The sequence below is a fragment of the Coregonus clupeaformis genome, chromosome 11, assembly GCF_020615455.1.
Source record: "Coregonus clupeaformis isolate EN_2021a chromosome 11, ASM2061545v1, whole genome shotgun sequence".
NCBI lineage: Eukaryota > Metazoa > Chordata > Actinopteri > Salmoniformes > Salmonidae > Coregonus > Coregonus clupeaformis.
In genome coordinates this window covers 30,063,074-30,083,583 of record NC_059202.1, presented here as the reverse complement: position 1 = coordinate 30,083,583, position 20,510 = coordinate 30,063,074, and the positions used below count along the sequence as shown (strand labels likewise).

Genomic DNA, 20,510 nt, shown 5'->3' with positions numbered 1-20,510 from the left:
TCCGGCAGAAAATCCGATATGTTCTGGGTCGATAACGCGCTGTGCAGACAGTGCAGACTGGCCGATAATAGTCCAGGCTAGAGCTGGCTGGTAGGTAGTGCAGGCCACAGACAATGGTGAAAAAAACGCTAACGGTGGCTAATAGCAAGTAGCTAGTTAGCTGGCTACTCCCGTCCGGTAGACAAAGAGGTAGATAGCCGGGATATGGGCCTGGCTCAAGGCTAACTGGTGCTTGCTTCGGGGGCAGTGGTGATTAGCCTACAGCAACATCCATTCGGTTGCGGCTAGCTAGTTGCGATCCGGTGTTAGGGTCCAGTGATTCAGTTATTCCGGCAGAAAATCCGATGTTCTGGGTGAAAACCGCTAACAGTGGCTAATAGCAAGTAGCTTGTTAGCTGGCTAGCTAGTTTCAACTGGAGATTCTAGATAAAGGTGAGTAAATAATAGAATCCGTTCCACATTGAGTGAGGCGGGTTGCAGGAAAGTATATTTAATAGAAGGATGAAAAGTGTGATAGGGAAATATGTACGAAAATACAAAAAACTGGTTATTTACACGGACACACAACAAAGAACACGACCGCACTGCTACGCCATCTTGGGCCAGCATCGCTATGGAACGCTTTCGAAACCTTGTAGAGTCCATGCCCTGACGAATTGAGGGGGTTCTGGGGGAGTGCAACTCCCTTTTTGTACACTCAGTGTACGAAATAACGTAGCAAGTCATTAGATTGGCTTTTATAACACATAGGTAAGGCAATAGCCATTTACTAGACATTTATACAGTGCTTTTTACTAAACACAAGTTATCATGTATTACAATAAAGGTCAATTTGGGGACTGTCTATGTATTTTTTTATTGTTTTATCAATGTTTATTCGCTTCTGAATCTCAGTCTCCTCAGCCCAGCATGTGAGTTTATGAGTTGTAGTAACAAGTGACTCTGGTGTCGGATTACATTACATAGCCATGGCACTGAAAGCTGGAAAGTCCCGCCTATCTCCCGCTTATTTCATTAGCTGACAGCACCATCACTTCTTGGCAGAAAGATACGCATCCACATAAACTAGTCCCGGCATCGTTCTTTGACAAACACAGAAGGTTGTATATTGAATTCAGTAGAAGAACAGAGAGAGAGGGAGAGAGAGAGACAAAACATTAAGGAACTGGCAGTCTCTCTCTCTCCTTCTCTCTCTCTCTCTGTTTTCTTCTGTTGAATTATATGTAGCCTCATATTTAAACACGTATCTAAAGTGGGCAGGGGAAACACTTGAAATGCAATAATTAGAAATATGTACAGTTGAAGTCGGAAGTTTACATACACCTTAGCCAAATACATTTAAACTCAGTTTTTCACAATTCCTGACATTTAATCCTAGTAAAAATTCCCTGTTTTAGGTCAGTTAGGATCACCACTTTATTTTAAGAATGTGAAATGTCAGAATAATAGTAGAGAGAATGATTTCTTTCAGCTTTTATTTCTTTCATCGCATTCCCAGTGGGTCAGAAGTTTACATACACTCAATTAGTATTTGGTAGCATTGCCTTTAAATTGTTTAACTTGGGTCAAACGTTTCGGGTAGCCTTCCAGAAGCTTCCCACAATAAGATGGGTGAATTTTGGCCCATTCCTCCTGACAGAGCTGGTGTAACTGAGTCAGGTTTGTAGGCCTCCTTGCTCGCACACGCTTTTTCAGTTCTGCCCACACATTTTCTATAGGATTGAGGTCAGGGCTTTGTGATTGCCACTCCAATACCTTGACTTTATTGTCCTTAAGCCATTTTGCCACAACTTTTGAAGTATGCTTGGGGTCATTGTCCAATTGGAAGACCGATTTGCGACCAAGCTTTAACTTCGTGACTGATGTCTTGAGATGTTGCTTCAATATATCCACATCATTTTCCTTCCTCATGATGCCATCTATTTTGTGAAGTGCACCAGTCCCTCCTGCAGCAAAGCACCCCACAGCATGATGCTGCCACCCCCATGCTTCACGGTTGGGATGGTGTTCTTCGGCTTGCAAGTCCCCCTTTTTCCTCCAAACATAACGATGGTCATTATGGCCAAACAGTTCTATTTTTGTGCAGTTGCAAACCATAGTCTGGCTATTTTATGGCGGTTTTGGAGCAGTGGCTTCTTCCTTGCTGAGCGGCCTTTCAGGTTATGTCGATATAGGACTCGTTTTACTGTGGATATAGATCATTTTGTACCTGTTTCCTCCAGCATCTTCACAAGGTCCTTTGCTGTTGTTCTGGGACTGATTTGCACTTTTCGCACCAAAGTACGTTCATCTCTAGGAGACAGAATGCGTCTCCTTCCTGAGCGGTATAACGGCTGCGTGGTCCCATGGTGATTATACTTGCATAGTATTGTTTGTAGAAGATGAACGTGGTACCTTCAGGCGTTTGGAAATTGCTCCCAAGGATGAACCATACTTGTGGAGGTCTACAATTCTTTTTCTGAGGTCTTGGCTGATTTCTTTTGATTTTCCCATGATGTCAAGCAAAGAGGCACTGAGTTTGAAGGTAGGCCTTGAAATACATCCACAGGTACACCTCCAATTGACTCAAATTATGTCAATTAGCCTATTAGAAGTTTCTAAAGCCATTACATAATTTTCTGGAATTTTCCAAGCTGTTTAAAGGCACAGTCAACTTAGTGTATGGAAACTTCTGACCCACTGGAATTGTGATACAGTGAATTATAAGTGAAATAATCTGCCTGTAAACAATTGTTGGAAAAATTACTTGTGTCATGCACAAAGTCGATGTCCTAACCGACTTGCCAAAACTATAGTTTGTTAACAAGAAATTTGTGGAGTGGTTGAAAAACGAGTTTTAATGACTCCAACCTAAGTGTATGTAAACTTCCAACTTCAACGGTATAAGGTATTATATAAGCCAATGGTCATCTATAAGGCATTTATTCAGTGATTTTCTTCTTTGTCTAATTTTTGCCTTCAGAAAGTATGCATACCCCTTGACTTATTCCAGATTTTTTTGTGTTACAGTTGAATTCAAAATGGATTAAATATATATTTTTTTAATCTCACTCATCTACACTCAATACCCCATAATGACAAAATGAAAACATGTTTTTAGAAATGTTTGCAAATGTATTGAAAATGAAATACATAAATATTGAATTTACATAAGTATTCACACCCCTGAGTCAATAAATGTTAGAATCACCTTTGGCAGGGATTACAGCTGTGAGTCTTTCTGGGTACGTCTCTAAGAGCTTTGCACACCTTGATTGTACAATATTTGCACATTATTCTTAAAAAAATTCTTCAAGCTCTGTCAAGTTGGTTGTTGATCTTTGCTAGACAGCCATTTTCAAGTCTTGCCATAGATTTCAAGCCGATTTAAGTCAAAACTGTAACTATGCCACTCAGGAACATTCAATGTCGTCTTGGTTAGCAACTCCAGTGTAGATTTGACCTTGTGATTTAGGTCAGGGGTGGGCAAACCTTTTGGTTCAAGGGCCACATTGAGTTTTTGAAACCAAGTGAAGGGCCACATACTATATGCGTGACAAAACATGTGAAGCCTTTATTCATTTTCACATTGACACGCAACTAATAGTGTACTGTAGGTGTACATAGGCTTGCAGAACAATTATACTCTTGTACCATCTCTACCCTTGTTTTCTGTGAACAAATTTTTCACAAATGTTTCACAAAATTGATATAATTTACAACATCACAGACACAGTCAAACACACACACAGATCCTGCACCTCTACCCTTGTAAAGTACAATCAAACTTATAGTCACAATATGCAAATTTACAAATATATATATATATATATTATATGACTGGATACATACAAAATGTAACAGCAGATGTGTACCATGATGTGGATGCTACCATGATTATGGATAATCCTGAAAAAATCGTGAATAATAATGAGTGAGAAAGTTATAGACGCATAAATAGCATACATAATTTCTGCATCTGTAATTCATTATTCACGATTCATTCAGGATTATCCGTAATCATGGTAGCATCCACATTAATGTAGAAGTGTGATGTGTGTGGGATGGTGTGGCTGAAATGCCGGGGCTGAATTTTTGTCCCAGTCTGCCCCTGGCAGCATTGCATCACAAACAATAGGCTATATTGCAAAAGTTACAAATGTAATGTTGCAGAATGTAATATTGTAAATGTAACATTGCAGATCAGACGTTACATTTCAGTCTAGACTGTAGTGGATACAATGTAACAAATGTGTCATGCCCCTCATGCTAGACTACAGAGTAGTAGCCTTCATATATACAGTCATTGGTAGTAGCCTATAAAATAGCTAGGTCCAGCGAGTATGTGTAGAATACCAATAGACTTCCCGAGGTCAAAGCATCGCATTTGTTGTTTATCATTTAAATAATGCAGGAATGTAATAATACGATTTTTTGTATTCCTCGTCGTGCCACGGTATCGTTGAACCACGTGACCTTGCTGATGATGACGACAATACATTAATTTAACCTAGTCCGCTTCCTACTTCCTTACCCTGGCTTGGTTCTCTGCTTCATCAACCTTTCTTGCGATAAAAATACAAAATGACCCACCAAACGGGCATACAAGGTATCTATTTCATTTAAGTTCTGTTGTTGCTTTCTTAGCATGTTTGAACTGTATACATCTTAATTGAAAAATCTGTTTTTAATCGATGTGCAATGTTTTACTATCAATGCACCAGTTCATACTGTACAGTACTAGCTAGCTAGCGAGCTATCTGTGATAATTGATTTGATGCTCTGCTAAGAAGTAGCAACGGTAGTTATGTGGCTAGGTGTCCTAAAAGAATGGGCAGCCAGATACAAACAATGTGTGTGTCTCTGCCTCTGCTCTAGCAAAAAACAACAACATTTAGGCTCGGGCAACGCCTTCATTGAAACATCTGGCATTCAAATGTAACTAAAATGGTCCAGACAGCAAGCAACCTGTCAGACAAACATTTACATAAAAAATGAGCTGACAAATAGCCTACACTAAAGTATCTGAGTGCTTTCAACCCAATGGCAGATATCGATATTGTATTTTTCATTTGCACAATGATTGAAATATTTATGCAAGTGATACTGAAACGTGTTTGTTTCTGTGTGTGTGGGTGTGTGTGGACGTGTTTAAATATTCTTGTGGGGACCAGAAGTCCCCACAAGAATAGTAAACAAACAAACATTTGACAAACTGGGGACATTTTGTTAGTCCCCACGAGGTCAAATGCTATTTCTAGGGGGTTTAGGGTTAAGGTTAGAATTAGTGTTAGGGTTAGAATTACGTTAAGGGTTAGGGGCTAGGGTTAGTTTTGGGTTAGGGTTAAGGTTAGGTTTTTGGGTTAAGGTTAGGGTAAGAGTATGGGTTAGGGTTAAGGGTTATGGAAAATAGGATTTTGAATGGGACTGAATTGTGTCCCCCCACAAGGTTAGCTGTAAAATACTGTGTGTGTGTGTGATGTGAATGTAGTTTTGACAACATGGATGAGTGAGGATCCTACTCACCAAGCAACTCGCACACGACTTGCGTTAAAAGGTTCATATGGTGACCTCGACAACATGCATGTAAAATTGTGGTGTGCCACGTTGTTAAAATTTGTGAGTGGGAAGGAGATTGCTGTAGGTCGCATGCGTTCATCCTACTATTTGCTCAGTATGGGCTTATGTGAGAGATAGACCTAGGCCAGGGATGGGCAACTCAGTCGGGGTCTCAATTTACTGGTGAGAGTTAAAATAACAGAATACACAAGGTGCAATTTAGAAATGTGGTTTTGTATCAGCAGTCACCCAATTAGCCCATGTCAGATTTATTTTTTAGATTGGTAAATTAGTCTAGCGGCCAGCTGGTCGAATTACCGACCAGGATGGGGCCAAGTGATCATCAGTTATCATATTAAAAACTGCAAACATTTGCCTCCACCCTATGACAAAATGTGTACAATTGCAGGAAATTAGCTGTAAAACTGCACATTTCTCTCCACCCATGGCAAAATGAGTAGTATTGCATGAAATTAGTTACAAAATTGCAGGAAATGAATTTTCAAACTAAATGTATTTATCTTCGCTGACACGAGGGGGGACTGGTGTCACGAGGGAGGGGGTACGCAGACACACGAGCCACTGCGGCCCCTCATGATGAGTTCCGTTTTTTTGTGGCCCCCACCCCCATCAAAGTTGCCCATCCCTGGCCTAGGCCAATGGGACCAGGAGGTGTCCTAGCAGGCTTGTCCATTTCTCTCCATTTACTAAATGCTCTATATGTGGACCAAACTTCTGTGGCAAAGATTGTTTTGAATAGCTGAAGATAATTACATGGTTTGTACTTTGGAAGGTTTTAACATGGGTTTAACTGAAGTCATTACAGCTAGCTGAATTTCTGTAAGCCCAATTTCAGTGGTGTGGCTTCTACTATGAAACACCCATCGTAGAACACATTGCATGTTTGTGCCGATACCAAACTCACTTCCCCACTGTTTTTCTAGCTGGTAACGACGTGAAGGACATCTTTGCCAGTGCAAGGTGTGGAGACCAATATCGACTCTTAAAGATTGTGATTGAGGATGGTAAGAAGTGTTTATTTTTTTACTGATCTGACCATAAACATATCTAATGTTTGTCACCAAGGTTGTCTCTCAAGGATATATTACAGATCTTTTTTTTTATTAAAACAGTTGCCGAAATGTTGGAAACCCCAGAGAGATTCTATTCACCAAAATTATGTTTTTACTAAATTCGGATAATATTTGTGTTACAGAGCAGCTAGCTTTGGGCGAGATCAGGCAAGCATCAGAGACATGGGACCAAGAGTATGACTCGTTAGTCCTGCCTCTACTACAGGACGACCTGCCATCTTATATCCTGTACCGGCTGGACTCCTCCAACAACCAGGGCTATGAGTGGATCTTCATGGCCTGGTCACCTGACCACTCTCCTGTAAGCAACTCATCTCACCCACAGATGTCAGCTTCCCTTTGCTAATTATGTTGCACAGTCATGTCAATGACAAGTCTCTGCATGCTCACAAATCACAACAGACCCTTAGCAGAAATGTTTTGTGTTGAATACTGATTGTTGTTGGTTATATGTAGTTTGCAATGTAGTGCAAATGTAACATTTAGCTTTAATTTTGGGAAGCAAATTTGATTCTGAGTTCGGACATATAAAGTTTGTATGTGAAAACTACTTCTAAGATGCATGCATTCAGTTTTTCCGAACTCATTTCACTCGCGCTAAAGAGGGTTGCTCGCTCGGCTGGTGCTTGCACATGTGCAGATCAAATATATCGCTGGAACGCCTATTATGGTGTTTACATGCCCTAATAATTTAAAAGATTGCTCAGAAAACCAGGTGTTTTAATCGGCGTATGCTTACTTCGATTTTGACCTTACGCCGATTTAAGATAAGCAGTGTAAGGTGTTTACATGTGGTCCTCTGTAGCTCAGCTGGTAGAGCACGGCGCTTGTAACGCCAAGGTAGTGGGTTCGATCCCCGGGACCACCCATACAATTTTTTTTTTTTAATAAATGTATGCACGCATGACTGTAAGTCGCTTTGGATAAAAGCGTCTGCTAAATGGCTTATTATTATTATTATTATTATTATTATTATTATTGCATAATCTGCCTACTGCCATAATCAGTTTAATATAGAAATGATTACTGTGCATGTAAAAGTACTCACTGAAACATCCAAATGGGCTGCATTTATTTAGTGCTTATCCAGGCACAGTTTGCTCTCCTATGGAAAAAATAATGGGAGTTTATGTTGAGGCAGCAAGAGAAGAATCAGAAATCATGTGAAACATGGATAAAATCACTGAATGTCATTGAGTTATAGAAAGTGGATGGAATAGATAAATGTAAACAGACTGCTTTTCCAGTACCCTTGGTGTATTCACTAATACATTCTATTTCAAACAGGTGCGACATAAGATGTTATACGCTGCTACCAGGGCCACACTAAAGAAGGAATTTGGTGGGGGGCTTATCAAAGATGAGCTTTTTGGCACTACAAAGGTTGGTTAGATTATCTGTATTAGTTTAGATTGTCTTGTGAAATCCTCTTATGCCTTTCTGTAATGAAGAACTTGGAAGATCAGATTTTCTGTCTGCTTTGTCATTCAGGTTGTTGTAATTGAAGTATGTATATTTTTTATGTTCAAGTATAGGTATAAACATAGAATAACCTTCCAGTATGGCATTGCTCAGTAAATTGGCAATTTCACATTATCGCACATAGCCTATAAGATGGAGGATCGAGTATTGTCAAATATGTATTGTACGTGAATTGTATGTGTGTATATAAAAGGCTAACTGGTATGGGATCCTCTCTTCCCTCCTGATTCTCCTCCAGGAGGATGTGTCTCTGAGTGGCTACAAGAAGTACCTGGTGACCAAGGCCGCACCACTACCACTCACTGCTGCTGAGGAGGAACTACGACAGATCAAACTCAGCGAGGTACACACACACACACACACACACAGACAGAGAACAGTATTCACACTTCCTGTGATGTTTAAAAGTGATTCTGTGCACAAGTCATTCTGTTGGTTGACAGTGTCATTGTTAAATGGGTGTGGATTCAAACCTTTCTTTTAGCTTTGAAACCAAGACATCTAGGCAAACTGTGTGTTCTTCTTTGGGAGGGGTTCTGAGCACTGAGAGCAACTCAGCAATATATACAGTAAACTCATAGCATATGCTTTGAATTGTGTTCAATCCAAAAGACAGTGTTGAATATTAATGACAGCTGGTGATACCTTCCCCCATAGACCACAAGGTCAGCAATACAGCTGTGCATAATGCTGACCTGGCACAAAGAGTCACTGGAAAGGTGCTGATGCATTAGAACTACAGGAAGTTGGCAGATGGATGACTAACCGCGGCAGGTAGCCTAGCGGTTAAGAGCGTTGGGCCAGTAACCGAAAGGTTGCTGATTTGAATCCCCGAGCCAGCAAGGTAGAAAAATCTGCCCTTGAGCAAGGCCGTTAACCTCCAATAGCAACTGCTCCCTGTGCTCCGATGACGCGGACGTCGATTAAGTTGGCCTCCCGCACCTCTTTGATTCAGAGGGGTTGGTTTAAATGCGGAAGACACATTTCGGTTGAATGCATTCAGTTGTGCAACTGACTAGGTATCCCCTTTCTCTATTACCCCTGTATGGGTCTAGACCCATAGCTATATAAATTGGTGTGTTTTTTTTGGTGTAAAAAAAATCACAATGCACTGTAAGCAATAGGATGTTGTTGTTGAGATCTCCCACTAAATACACGGGTCTTGAACTAAAATGTTCTGTATAAATCAAATCAAATCAAATTTTATTAGTCACATACACGTGTTTAGCAGATGTTCTTGCTGGTGTAGTGAAATGCTTGTATAGTCAGCCTATACGAGGGGCCACCTTTGAAAGTTGATGAATGATCATTCAATACTTTGCATTGATTCTGTCCAGGAAAGCACTTGGACAAGGTCACACCACTGTGCGTTGGCTTAGCTCCACTGATAAGATCTGGGTACACTGTTATGTGATAGCCAGTGCTTGATTTGCTACTAACGATGAAGCATGTCAAGTTTGCTTTTCTCATTGGTAGTTGTAAGATGTGATTAACCAAAGAGAAAGTAACATACAGTGACTCGTGATTCCAACCAAACCAAAGTGAGTCTTCTTAAAGAGGAAACAAGCTAGTTGCTGTGACTGTCTGTCTGTCACATAAACAAGATGTTCAAACTCCATATAAGGAAGTAGTCTGAGAAGCATTCAGTCACTCCTAAATACATTTACATTTTAGTCATTTAGCAGACGCTCTTATCCAGAGCGACTTACAGTCTTTTAGTGAGTGCATACATTTTCATACTGGCCCCCCGTGGGAATCGAACCCACAACCCTGGCGTTGCAAACGCCATGCTCTACCAACTGATCTACACGTGACAATAAAAAGCTAGAACGGAGAAAACAGGCTAGCACTTCTCCCAATTGACCAGCTGTTGAAAGGGAGATAAACAACATTTGTCTTTGTGGAAGCAAAGAGGCTTTGAAATATGTATTTATCATTCATGTGCCTGGACAGAGCGAGACTGCCTTGACTAAGTTAATGGATGAAACCCACAATCATTTTGGTACATGAGGTGGGTGCACCGCATCGGCTGCTCAATCATGTGTACACAACAGAGCCTTTAATTCCGAGGGAACCAACAGGGCTCTAAAAATAGGTGCAATCCATCAGTATAATCCCCCTCCATTTCCAGTCTTTAAGGTGATTTTAGAAGAGGTGCCTCATCACTCCTGTCTTTCCTGTCCAGATATAGAAACATTAGCCACATCAGACATTATCCCCAATGTGGAGAATCTGAGAGGGGATGAATGTTCTGGATTTCTTTGCCTCGTATCAACTTTATAGGAATTTAAGGTGGCCAGGTCTTCCTTGGGAAAGAGATCTAATGACTTCACAAAGGGACTTCCTGGTTAAATAAAATATTTAATATTGATGGATTCACTAGCACTACCACTAGTGAGCTGTGTGTTGACTATGATAAAGGTTAAGTTGTCTTACATTGTTTTCTCTGTGTTGTGTTCAGGTGAAGACTGACATCAGTGTGGACACCAAGCAGCAGACACTGCAGGGAGTGGCGTTCCCTATGCATGGAGACGCAGTCGAGGCGCTCAAACGATTCAGGGACAAGCAAGTCAACTACGTACAACTTGTAAGTACTTCTCCCCCTCTGTCGCTTTTCCAGGTGAGTCAGTTGAGAACAAGTTATGTTCCTCTTTTATCCTCAGGCTTCTCTGTAGACTGTCAAAGGAATTTTGGAGTCAGGAGTTCTGTTTACATTACATTTTAGTCATTTAGCAGACGCTCTTATCCAGAGCGACTTACAGTTAGTGAATACATATTTTTTTTATACTGGCCCCCCGTGGGAATTGAACCCACAACCCTGGCGTTGCAAACGCTATGCTCTATCAACTGAGCTACATCCCTGCCGGCCATTCCCTCCCCTACCCTGGACGACGCTGGGCCAATTGTGCGCCGCCCATGAGTCTCCCAGTCGCGGCCGGCTGCGACAGAGCCTGGATTCGAACCAGGATCTCTAGTGGCACAGTTAGCACTGCGATGCAGTGCCTTAGACCACTGCGCCACTCAGTAGAACAGTACGATGTGTTTTCTTTTTAACCAAAGTGTCATTGTGTCAGTTCTCATTGACATTCAAGGACTTGTGTCACAAGATCAGATTTGGGGACAAAGGCATAACTGTGACACTTCGAGCCGGCTCTGCCTTGTTCTCATAATGGACATGTTATCAAAATAGCTATTCAATAAATCACACAAAGATGAAATTACACTTTATTAGAGCGTAATTATCCAACTGTCATATCTGGTTAATTCATAGTATGGTTTCATTTCTACTCTCGATAGGAAATAGACTTTGCCAAAGAACTCATTAGGTTGTCTAACACTGAACCGACCGAGGTGAAAGACCTGCCCAAGAGGATCCCCACAGAGTCCGCTCGCTATCACTTCTTCCGCTACAATCATTCCCACGAGGGAGACTACCTGGAGTCCACAGGTGAATATATTTACACCACTGTTTTCACAAAGAACAATAGAAGAGAACCAACTAAAGACACCAAGCACAGCTGTCATCATATCTGTATACATATTTACTGCGTTGAATATCTGTGATTCTGATGGGACATCCTCCATTGTTATTTTGCCTTTTGCAGTGTTCATTTATTCCATGCCGGGGTACAAGTGCAGCATCAAAGAGAGGATGCTCTATTCCAGTTGCAAAAATCCTCTGGTGGACATGGTGGAGAACAACATGCAAATTGACATTTTGAAGAAGGTAAGGACCAAAAGATCAAGCTATTTTTGTATGACTTTAACATTACCTATAAGTGGTGTTAACACCAATCAAAGTGTTCCATGTGCCTTAGGGTTCAGTAAAAAAATCTGTAGGTTTGGTTCAGGTTCATTTAGTTTCAATTCAGGAAGTAAACTGACACTCCTATTCAAATTTTTCTCAAAGCGTTTACTTCCTAAATTGACTGAATTTATATGGAATTGACTCCAACCCTGGTTTGGTTAACAGTCCAACTCCTCACTATTCGTGTGGGACTGTTCACAGCTGGAGATTGAGAGCGGGGATGAGCTGACTGGTGACTTCCTGTATGAGGAAGTCCATCCCAAGCAGCACGCACACAAGCAGGCCTTTGCCAAGCCCAAGGGCCCCGCTGGGAAGAAGGGAGGACGCCGCATCACCAGACCGCCTGGAGATGGAGAAGAGGATGACTAAACAGACATCACTCACCCCCCCGCCACACACACACACCACTCCATAATGGAACATTCCAAGTGATGGAGGGAAAGCTTATTTGAAACAACCTCTTGTTAAAAAAAAAAAATAATACTTCTAAACCCTCAAAGCTCACCCAGAGACTGAACTATGCACTCCAATGAACATCTGAGCAGAAACACACACTTGAGAATGTCCATTTGTAGCCTGCGATTCATTCAGAGTATTTTACAGAGCCATTCAGAGGTTAGAACAAGTTGAGTAAGAAAGGTTTTTACACTGTTGCCGAGACTGAAAAATATGTTAGTGCGACTAATGTGAATTTGTGCCAATGTGACAAACCCTCCATGAGTTGTGTTCAAATGCTTGCAATCATTCCTTGCATTCCTCTTAGGTCAATGTCAATTTGTTATGTGTTTCCTGTCCCCAAAGTTGAGACAAATGTCTCCATCGATATGTGTGCACAGCTATGAAGAGGTCCAACCCCCCCAAAATATGTAATATTTGCTCCTGTCATTCTTCATTTTATTTTATTTTATTTTTTTACATTTTTATATTGGAACATTTATTTTTTGATAACTGGTTTACATAAAACACATCTGCTGAGAAATTTATTTTTCTATGCAAGTGCTGTACATATTGTAGGTGTTCTGCTCTGTCTGTGATGAAAGGTCTTGTCTGTACTGATCTGTGTATGGTGTCAATGAGGGTCACGTGACAGAGCGAACAGGGGCTTCCAGTATTTCACATCATTGAAATACTCTGATTAGCGTTCGAGGAAGCTAAGTATGCTACTGTGCCAGCTCCTATGGTGTGAATGCAAGGTGGGAGTCCCAGAGACAGGGATACCAAATTGAATTTATTTCTGCCACAGTCACTTGTCTACTGATTTATTGTAAGGCAAATCAGTAGTTTAACACCTCATCTTCGGACAAGGGAATACCCTCTCATGAGAACTGTCATGTTTGGTCTTAAGTTGTTTCTTTTTCTTAAAACAGCAGCTTTTCAAAAGGAACATGACAATATTTACATCAAACATACTGTATGATCTATTTTTCCATATACAGTGGGGAGAACAAGTATTTGATACACTGCCGATTTTACAGGTTTTCCTACTTACAAAGCATGTAGAGGTCTGTAATTTTTATCATAGGTACACTTCAACTGTGAGAGACGGAATCTAAAACAAAAATCCAGAAAATCACATTGTATGATTTTTAAGCAATTAATTTGCATTCTATTGCATGACATAAGTATTTGATACATCAGAAAAGCAGAACTTAATATTTGGTACAGAAACCTTTGTTTGCAATTACAGAGATCATACGTTTCCTGTAGGTCTTGACCAGGTTTGCACACACTGCAGCAGGGATTTTGTCCCACTCCTCCATACAGACCTTCTCCAGATCCTTCAGGTTTCGGGGCTGTCGCTGGGCAATATGGACTTTCAGCTCCCTCCAAAGATTTTCTATTGGGTTCAGGTCTGGAGACTGGCTAGGCCACTCCAGGACCTTGAGATGCTTCTTACGAAGCCACTCCTTAGTTGCCCTGGCTGTGTTTTTCGGGTCGTTGTCATGCTGGAAGACCCAGCCACGACCCATCTTCAATGCTCTTACTGAGGGAAGGAGGTAGTTGGCCAAGATCTCGCGATACATGGCCCCATCCATCCTCCCCTCAATACGGTGCAGTCGTCCTGTCCCCTTTGCAGAAAAGCATCCCCAAAGAATGATGTTTCCACCTCCATGCTTCACGGTTGGGATGGTGTTCTTGGGGTTGTACTCATCCTTCTTCTTCCTCCAAACACGGCGAGTGGAGTTTAGACCAAAAAGCTCTATTTTTGTCTCATCAGACCACATGACCTTCTCCCATTCCTCCTTTGGATCATCCAGATGGTCATTGGCAAACTTCAGACGGGCCTGGACATGCGCTGGCTTGAGCAGGGGGACCTTGCGTGCGCTGCAGGATTTTAATCCATGACGGCGTAGTGTGTTACTAATGGTTTTCTTTGAGACTGTGGTCCCAGCTCTCTTCAGGTCATTGACCAGGTCCTGCCTTGTAGTTCTGGGCTGACCCCTCACCTTCCTCATGATCATTGATGCCCCACGAGGTGAGATCTTGCATGGAGCCCCAGACTGAGGGTGATTGACCGTCATCTTGAACTTCTTCCATTTTCTAATAATTGCGCCAACAGTTGTTGCCTTCTCACCAAGCTGCTTGCCTATTGTCCTGTAGCCCATCCCAGCCTTGTGCAGGTCTACAATTTTATCCCTGATGTCCTTACACAGCTCTCTGGTCTTGGCCATTGTGGAGAGGTTGGAGTCTGTTTGATTGAGTGTGTGGACAGGTGTATTTTATACAGGTAACGAGTTCAAACAGGTGCAGTTAATACAGGTAATGAGTGGAGAACAGGAGGGCTTCTTAAAGAAAAACTAACAGGTCTGTGAGAGCCGGAATTCTTACTGGTTGGTAGGTGATCAAATACTTATGTCATGCAATAAAATGCAAATTAATTACTTAAAAATCATACAATGTGATTTTCTGGATTTTTGTTTTAGATTCCGTCTCTCACAATTGAAGTGTACCTATGATAAAAAATTACAGACCTCTAGATGCTTTGTAAGTAGGAAAACCTGCAAAATCGGCAGTGTATCAAATACTTGTTCTCCCCACTGTAACTATGCCTTCATTGAGCCACTTGTCTAGTGACTTACCTATCAAGCTTGCCGTAAAGTGAAATGCAATTCAACAAATAAAAACATGAATATGCTGTTTATTCTTTGGGCAAAATAAATACAAAAGACTTAAGGGATAATCTCTCCTCATGTTGTCTATGCTTCCCTCTCAGGTTCCAGTGAAATGCTTTTGACAACATCTTCAAGCTCCGTCAGGACCTATTAAAATATTTACATTATTTCAATGTGATAAAGACAATTAAGCACATAGTAGTAAGCGTTGGCTCCCAGCTAGTATGCAATTGTGTTGATCACTGACTAAGAAGCACAAAGTACCCATTGATATACCAGTGGAGACAGTACCGTAAACTAAAGTGCTAGCAACTGTACTGGAATTACGCACCTCTTTCGTCAGTGGCCGTTTGTTCTTTCTGTCATTGAGACAGTTGCTGGCTAAGGAGTAGGTCCTCTTCACCAACGGCAGGTCCCAGGCTGTCATCCTCTTGTCCACAAAGTCCTCCAGGGCCATTTCCTCCTCATCTCATCCTTCATGTTCATCTGTGACAGTCATAACATCCTTCAGCTACTGTTTGCAGTGGTAACTACACTGACAGACAAGATAAATACAACACTGTCTGCCATCTATACTGTACAAATGTGGCCTTATGCTCAACAGGGAGCAAAGATTAGAGGTAAGTAATGCTGCACAAATAATTGGCTTTTTGATTGATACTGTATAGTAAATACAAAAAGTGAAACATTTTCTTTCTTTAGATCATATGCACGATGAAGACAGACGAGTACTAAAGAGAAAGCTTCCATTGTTCTGCTTGCTCACCAGGAACTTCGAGTCACGGTTTTCATCAACTGGCAGGAGTCCAGACAATATTTCTAGCAACACCTGTGGATGACAGAAACCTTAGATGAACCACCTGGCTGGCTCCAGCTCTAGCCAACAACAGCCCTCTATTACTCTTCATTAATAATATAGCAGGCGATGTTTAAGATACTGTACGCTACTGTTCCCAGGGTTCAGGCTGAACACTGACAGAAGCTGTTGGTTTATGATGAGGTTCAACCAGTTCAACACACAGATGACCTGACCTCATATTGGACTGCTGACATTGGAGTACATCATTTATGTCATACAGTACTGTTCCCACACTTTCCATTATTAGCCTACATCAACATTTACCAACATGTTTTCTTTATCATTGAGGAGCAGTAACCTTTACTTTATTGGTATTTAATTGGAAATTAATTGGCTGGTAGACTGGCACAGGTGCATGATTGTCACTTAAGGGTCCAACAATTATGTGTGTGTCAGTAGGTTTTGGAGTCTGGCACTGAGGCAAACTGCTGAACTGGCTATTTTAGTTTTATGAGTTTGACTTACGTTGCAGTTTCATCATAAATTCTATATTCTTGTCACTGTATCTTCTGGGCTATATTTAGGTCTTTAAAGTGATAGTGTGAAAGGCTGTGCTCTAACATTTTCCTTGACCTGTTTGGCATAATGTTTAGGGGTGTAACATGAGGTGCTGTCTCAATTGTTTGTCATGTAGTGTCACTAAGATGATAATCAAATCAGTTCGGGTGTGGATTTCACAGAACATTGTATAATGTCTTCATATTGTGTTAGTTCCATAGATGTGTGTAGGTGTGAAGTACAATTTACCACCCCAAAACTGTAGATGTCTTATTTGGGAGTGATCTTGCCCCTGAGTGCCTCATTTGCCATGTATGCTGTTGTATCCACAATCCTCTCGGTCATCACTGTCAAACATGACTGCGTGGCCGAGACCCGTGTCAGCCCAAAGTCAAAGATTTTCGGCACAAGTGCTTCATCCAGCAAAATATTTCCGCTGCCAGACACAAATGATTAGAACTCATTAATAACTACTATTGAGACTGATATGACAAGGTTGTCTGTCTATAATTTTTGAGAGGATCTGTCACACACCCAACCATTGCTGAGGTGCAGGGGATAAAGAGTAACACTGAAATAAAAAGTCTCCGCACACTCGGGATCAATACACAATTTTCAATTTATTTAGGCTGAGCTTTCAGTCGTCATGCTCTGATGAAGGTCTGACGACCGAAAACTCAGCTTAAATAAATTGAAAATTGTGCATTGATCCTGAGTGTGCGGAGACTTCTCATGTCTGTCTATGATTAAAATGACAAAAATTTGATCAAGTGGCATAGGAAAGGAATTTATTAAAAACTTCCACAGTTACCTCTTGTCATCTCTGTAGACATGGTTGTTGCTGTGCAGATAATCCAAGCCTCTGGCTGTTCCCAAGGCGGTCAGACATCTCCTGTACAAGGACATAGCAGGGCTACCGTCCTACAACCACACAAACATATTCATCCTAAAGAGAAAGCCCCTGTAAAAGGTCTCTCTTCCAAAATCGATTTTATCTCAATGATTCTCTATAAATAAAAGTAGCTACAATTAAAAAGAAATGCCGATATTGTACAGTGTGTATGCTTACCAAGCAAGCCAGCCGGTCTAGCAACAAACCATTGGACATGTAAGCATACACCAAACAAGGGTGATTACGTCTACCAGGTTTTCATGTTTCAACCTGTGGAACAAGAAGCCTCTCATCAAACAAACAGTAGCCTTTTCTTTAAACCATAAAGACAATTCAAGCTAAATCAAATCTAGTAATATCCATTCAATCTAAAACCGATATCTGGACAGCTCATAAGTAAAAGGCAGTCCCTCTCTAAGCCATTCTCTCAGGACATTTCTCTGTTGATTTTATTACAGCAGAGACCCATGAAGATGATTTATTGAGAGATTGAGATATTGAGCACACGCTAGCTATTGCTTCTGTTAATGAAATAGAGCTGCAATGGTTATGAAGTGGTCGCACAGTAGGTCAGCTAGCTTATAAGGACTTCCTACAATAGAACAATAGAAGAGCAGGAAATAGACACTTACACCATAAGAGTTTGCTCCTCTTGAATGAACTGAACATTTAGCTCCTCAAGTGAGATGTCTTCCGTCTAAAAGAGAAAGCAACTGAAGTTTTAGTAACCTTTGAGAATGTGCTGTTTAATTAAATGTGGAGAACTCATACACACACTGAGTACACCAAATGTTAGGAACACCTTCATCGGGGCCATGGACTCTACAAGGTGTCGAAAGAGTTCCATAGGGATGCTGGCTCATGTTGACTCCAATGCTTCCCTCAGTTGTGTAAAGTTGGCTGGATGTACTTTGGGTGGTGGACCATTCTTGATACACACGGGAAACTGTTGAGCGTGAAAAGCGCAGCAGCGTTGCTGTTCTTGACACAAACCAGTGTGCCTGGTACCTACGTTCAAAGGCACTTAAATATTTTGTCTTGCCTATTCACCCTCTGAATGGCATGCATACACAATCCATGTCTCAATTGTCTCAAGGCTTAAAAATCCTTCTTTAACCTGTCTCCTCCCCTTCATCTACACTGATTGAACTGGATTTAACAAGTGACATCAATATGGGATCATATCTTTCAACTAGATTCACCTGGTCCGTCTATGTCATGGAAAGAGCAGGTGTTCCAAATGTTTTGTATACTCTGTGTACAATATGAATAGTGTTATTGCCACAGATTATAATGGTACCTACTGAATGAAGTTTCTTCACTGCCACAGGTTTGCCGTTGATGAAGCCTTTGTAGCTCAGTTGGTAGAGCATGGCGCTTGCAACGCCAGGGTTGTGGGTTCATTTCCCACGGGGGGCCAGAGGGGCCAGTATGAAAAAGTATGCACTCACTAACTGTAAGTTGCTCTGGATAAGAGCGTCTGCTAAATTACTAAAATGTAAAATTATGTAGGCCGTTCCAAAGCCGCCCTCACCAAGTCTGCTCCCATCGTCACTCACTGGCCTCTCATCAAAATGACCAGTTATCTTCTTCAGCTCGTGGAAAGAAAGCCTTAGAAAACCTGAGAATCAATGGACAAACCTGTTCATAAGGGACAGTCTTGGTACAGTACCATCGTTTTTTGAGCACTGCACAAATGCTGCCATCTACTGGATATTGTGTGCATTGTGACACACATTTCTGAACAGGATCAATCAATCAGTCAAATAGGCCTACTTTACACAGATCATTTCACTCAACACAATCTATAATAGCTTCTTGTCACCATATCTATGTAATTAAACCACCAGTAAAATAACCTATAATCTATATAGAATCTATATAACCACATGTATTACTATGTTTTGGGGGCTCATAACACCTCCAGAGGTTATAACACATGCATATGCAGGTCATACAACATTAGTCCACCTGCCGTGTCATTAGGTTCCTCCTCCTCCTGCGTCTCTGAGGTGCTGTCTGGAAGTGGCTGTCCTTCCCAGGGTTCTGGTTTCAGCGTTGTTTACTGTCTCTTTTTCCCCTGAAGACACAGTTGGCTGGGAGGTGGCTGGGGGATGGCTGAGCAGAGGTTGTTTATGTCTGTGTGAATACATAGAAGAAATCTATACAGGACGATCAAAAATAGCGAGTGTAATAGACAGAGTCAATACAATATCTTTGATGAAACACACACATTGACCGTAGCACACCCGGTAGCAGAATACTGGCTGCAGCCATTCATCTGTGGCTCATCAAGATGTCAACCCTCTCACAGTTCTGTTAGATGTCCCCCAGCTTCAAATCTCCTGTCATTTGAAGGTAGGTTCAAGAATAGAGCAGCCCATGAGCGAAACAACCAAAAATCAGCATCTGATGATTACAATGCTTATGTTACAAAGTAACAGACAGCTTTGATAGAAGGTAACAATTTTGTCATGAAAGATGACAACTTTGGTGTCACTCCCATCAGAGAAGTACAGTAGATGATCAGCACATTACCTTAAATGTGAGTACCTGAGAGTACTTTGGCTCCCCTGTGGGTTTGTGTATAGAAACAAGAACGTCTTTCCAGCTGTCTTGAGGGTCCAAGATATCAGACAGTTTTCGTCAAACCCCATAGTTGAGGTTACGAATAAATGTAGCCGATTTTATTGTGTTGTTCATCCTGGAAAATAATGATCACACATGTTGGACAGTTCCTTTTTACGCCAAAAGGTTCACTTCAAAGGCAAGCGTTACAATGTCATGTTACAATTTTTGCAAACTCATGGAGTAGAAATCTAAATAGTTTATTTCCTTGTTCATTGAAGTACTCTTTAAAAGCAATTTCCCTAAAGTGTAACATTGTAGGCTCACCATGTAACATGGTTTCACATTTGTCATCACTGTAGCATATACAGTGGCTTGCGAAAGTATTCACCCCCATTGGCATTTTTCCTATTTTGTTGCCTTACAACCTGGAATTAAAATGGATTTTTTGGAGGTTTGTATCATTTGATTTACACAACATGCCTACCACTTTGAAGATGCAAAATATTTTTTATTGTGAAACAAACAAGAAATAAGACAAAAGAACAGAAAACTTGAGCGTGCATAACTATTCACCCCCCCCAAAATCAATACTTTGTAGAACCACCTTTTGCAGCAATTACAGCTGCAAGTCTCTTGGGGTATGCCTCTATAAGCT

General features: G+C 41.2%; 1 protein-coding gene and 1 pseudogene across 2 annotated transcripts; one reads left to right on the top strand and one right to left on the bottom strand.

Annotated features, from left to right (window-relative positions):
- Positions 1-4,346: 4,346 nt before the first annotated feature.
- On the top strand, positions 4,347-12,309 carry LOC121577298 (twinfilin-1-like). Of its 2 annotated transcripts, none has more exons than XM_041891060.1 (9): positions 4,347-4,588; positions 6,483-6,563; positions 6,755-6,933; positions 7,920-8,015; positions 8,353-8,457; positions 10,576-10,701; positions 11,412-11,562; positions 11,720-11,841; positions 12,088-12,309. In XM_041891060.1, the coding sequence occupies exons 1-9, from the start codon at positions 4,564-4,566 to the stop codon at positions 12,289-12,291; spliced, it is 1,089 nt and encodes a 362-aa protein (XP_041746994.1). In that variant the 5' UTR covers positions 4,347-4,563; the 3' UTR covers positions 12,292-12,309. The 2 variants fall into 2 exon arrangements, with proteins under 2 accessions (XP_041746994.1, XP_041746995.1); XM_041891061.1 differs by having other exon boundaries at positions 4,353-4,588; positions 12,124-12,309.
- A 773-nt stretch (positions 12,310-13,082) lies between these two features.
- On the bottom strand, positions 13,083-20,189 carry LOC121577133 (annotated as a pseudogene).
- Between the last annotated feature and the right edge of the window lie 321 nt (positions 20,190-20,510).

Excerpts from the sequence above, each read along its gene's own strand:
- LOC121577298 (XM_041891060.1), top strand. The coding sequence starts at position 4,564 with ATGACCCACCAAACGGGCATACAAG. Across the intron at positions 4,589-6,482 it reads CCACCAAACGGGCATACAAG|CTGGTAACGACGTGAAGGAC; the intron begins GTATCTATTTCA and ends CTGTTTTTCTAG. Across the intron at positions 6,934-7,919 it reads GGTCACCTGACCACTCTCCT|GTGCGACATAAGATGTTATA; the intron begins GTAAGCAACTCA and ends TATTTCAAACAG.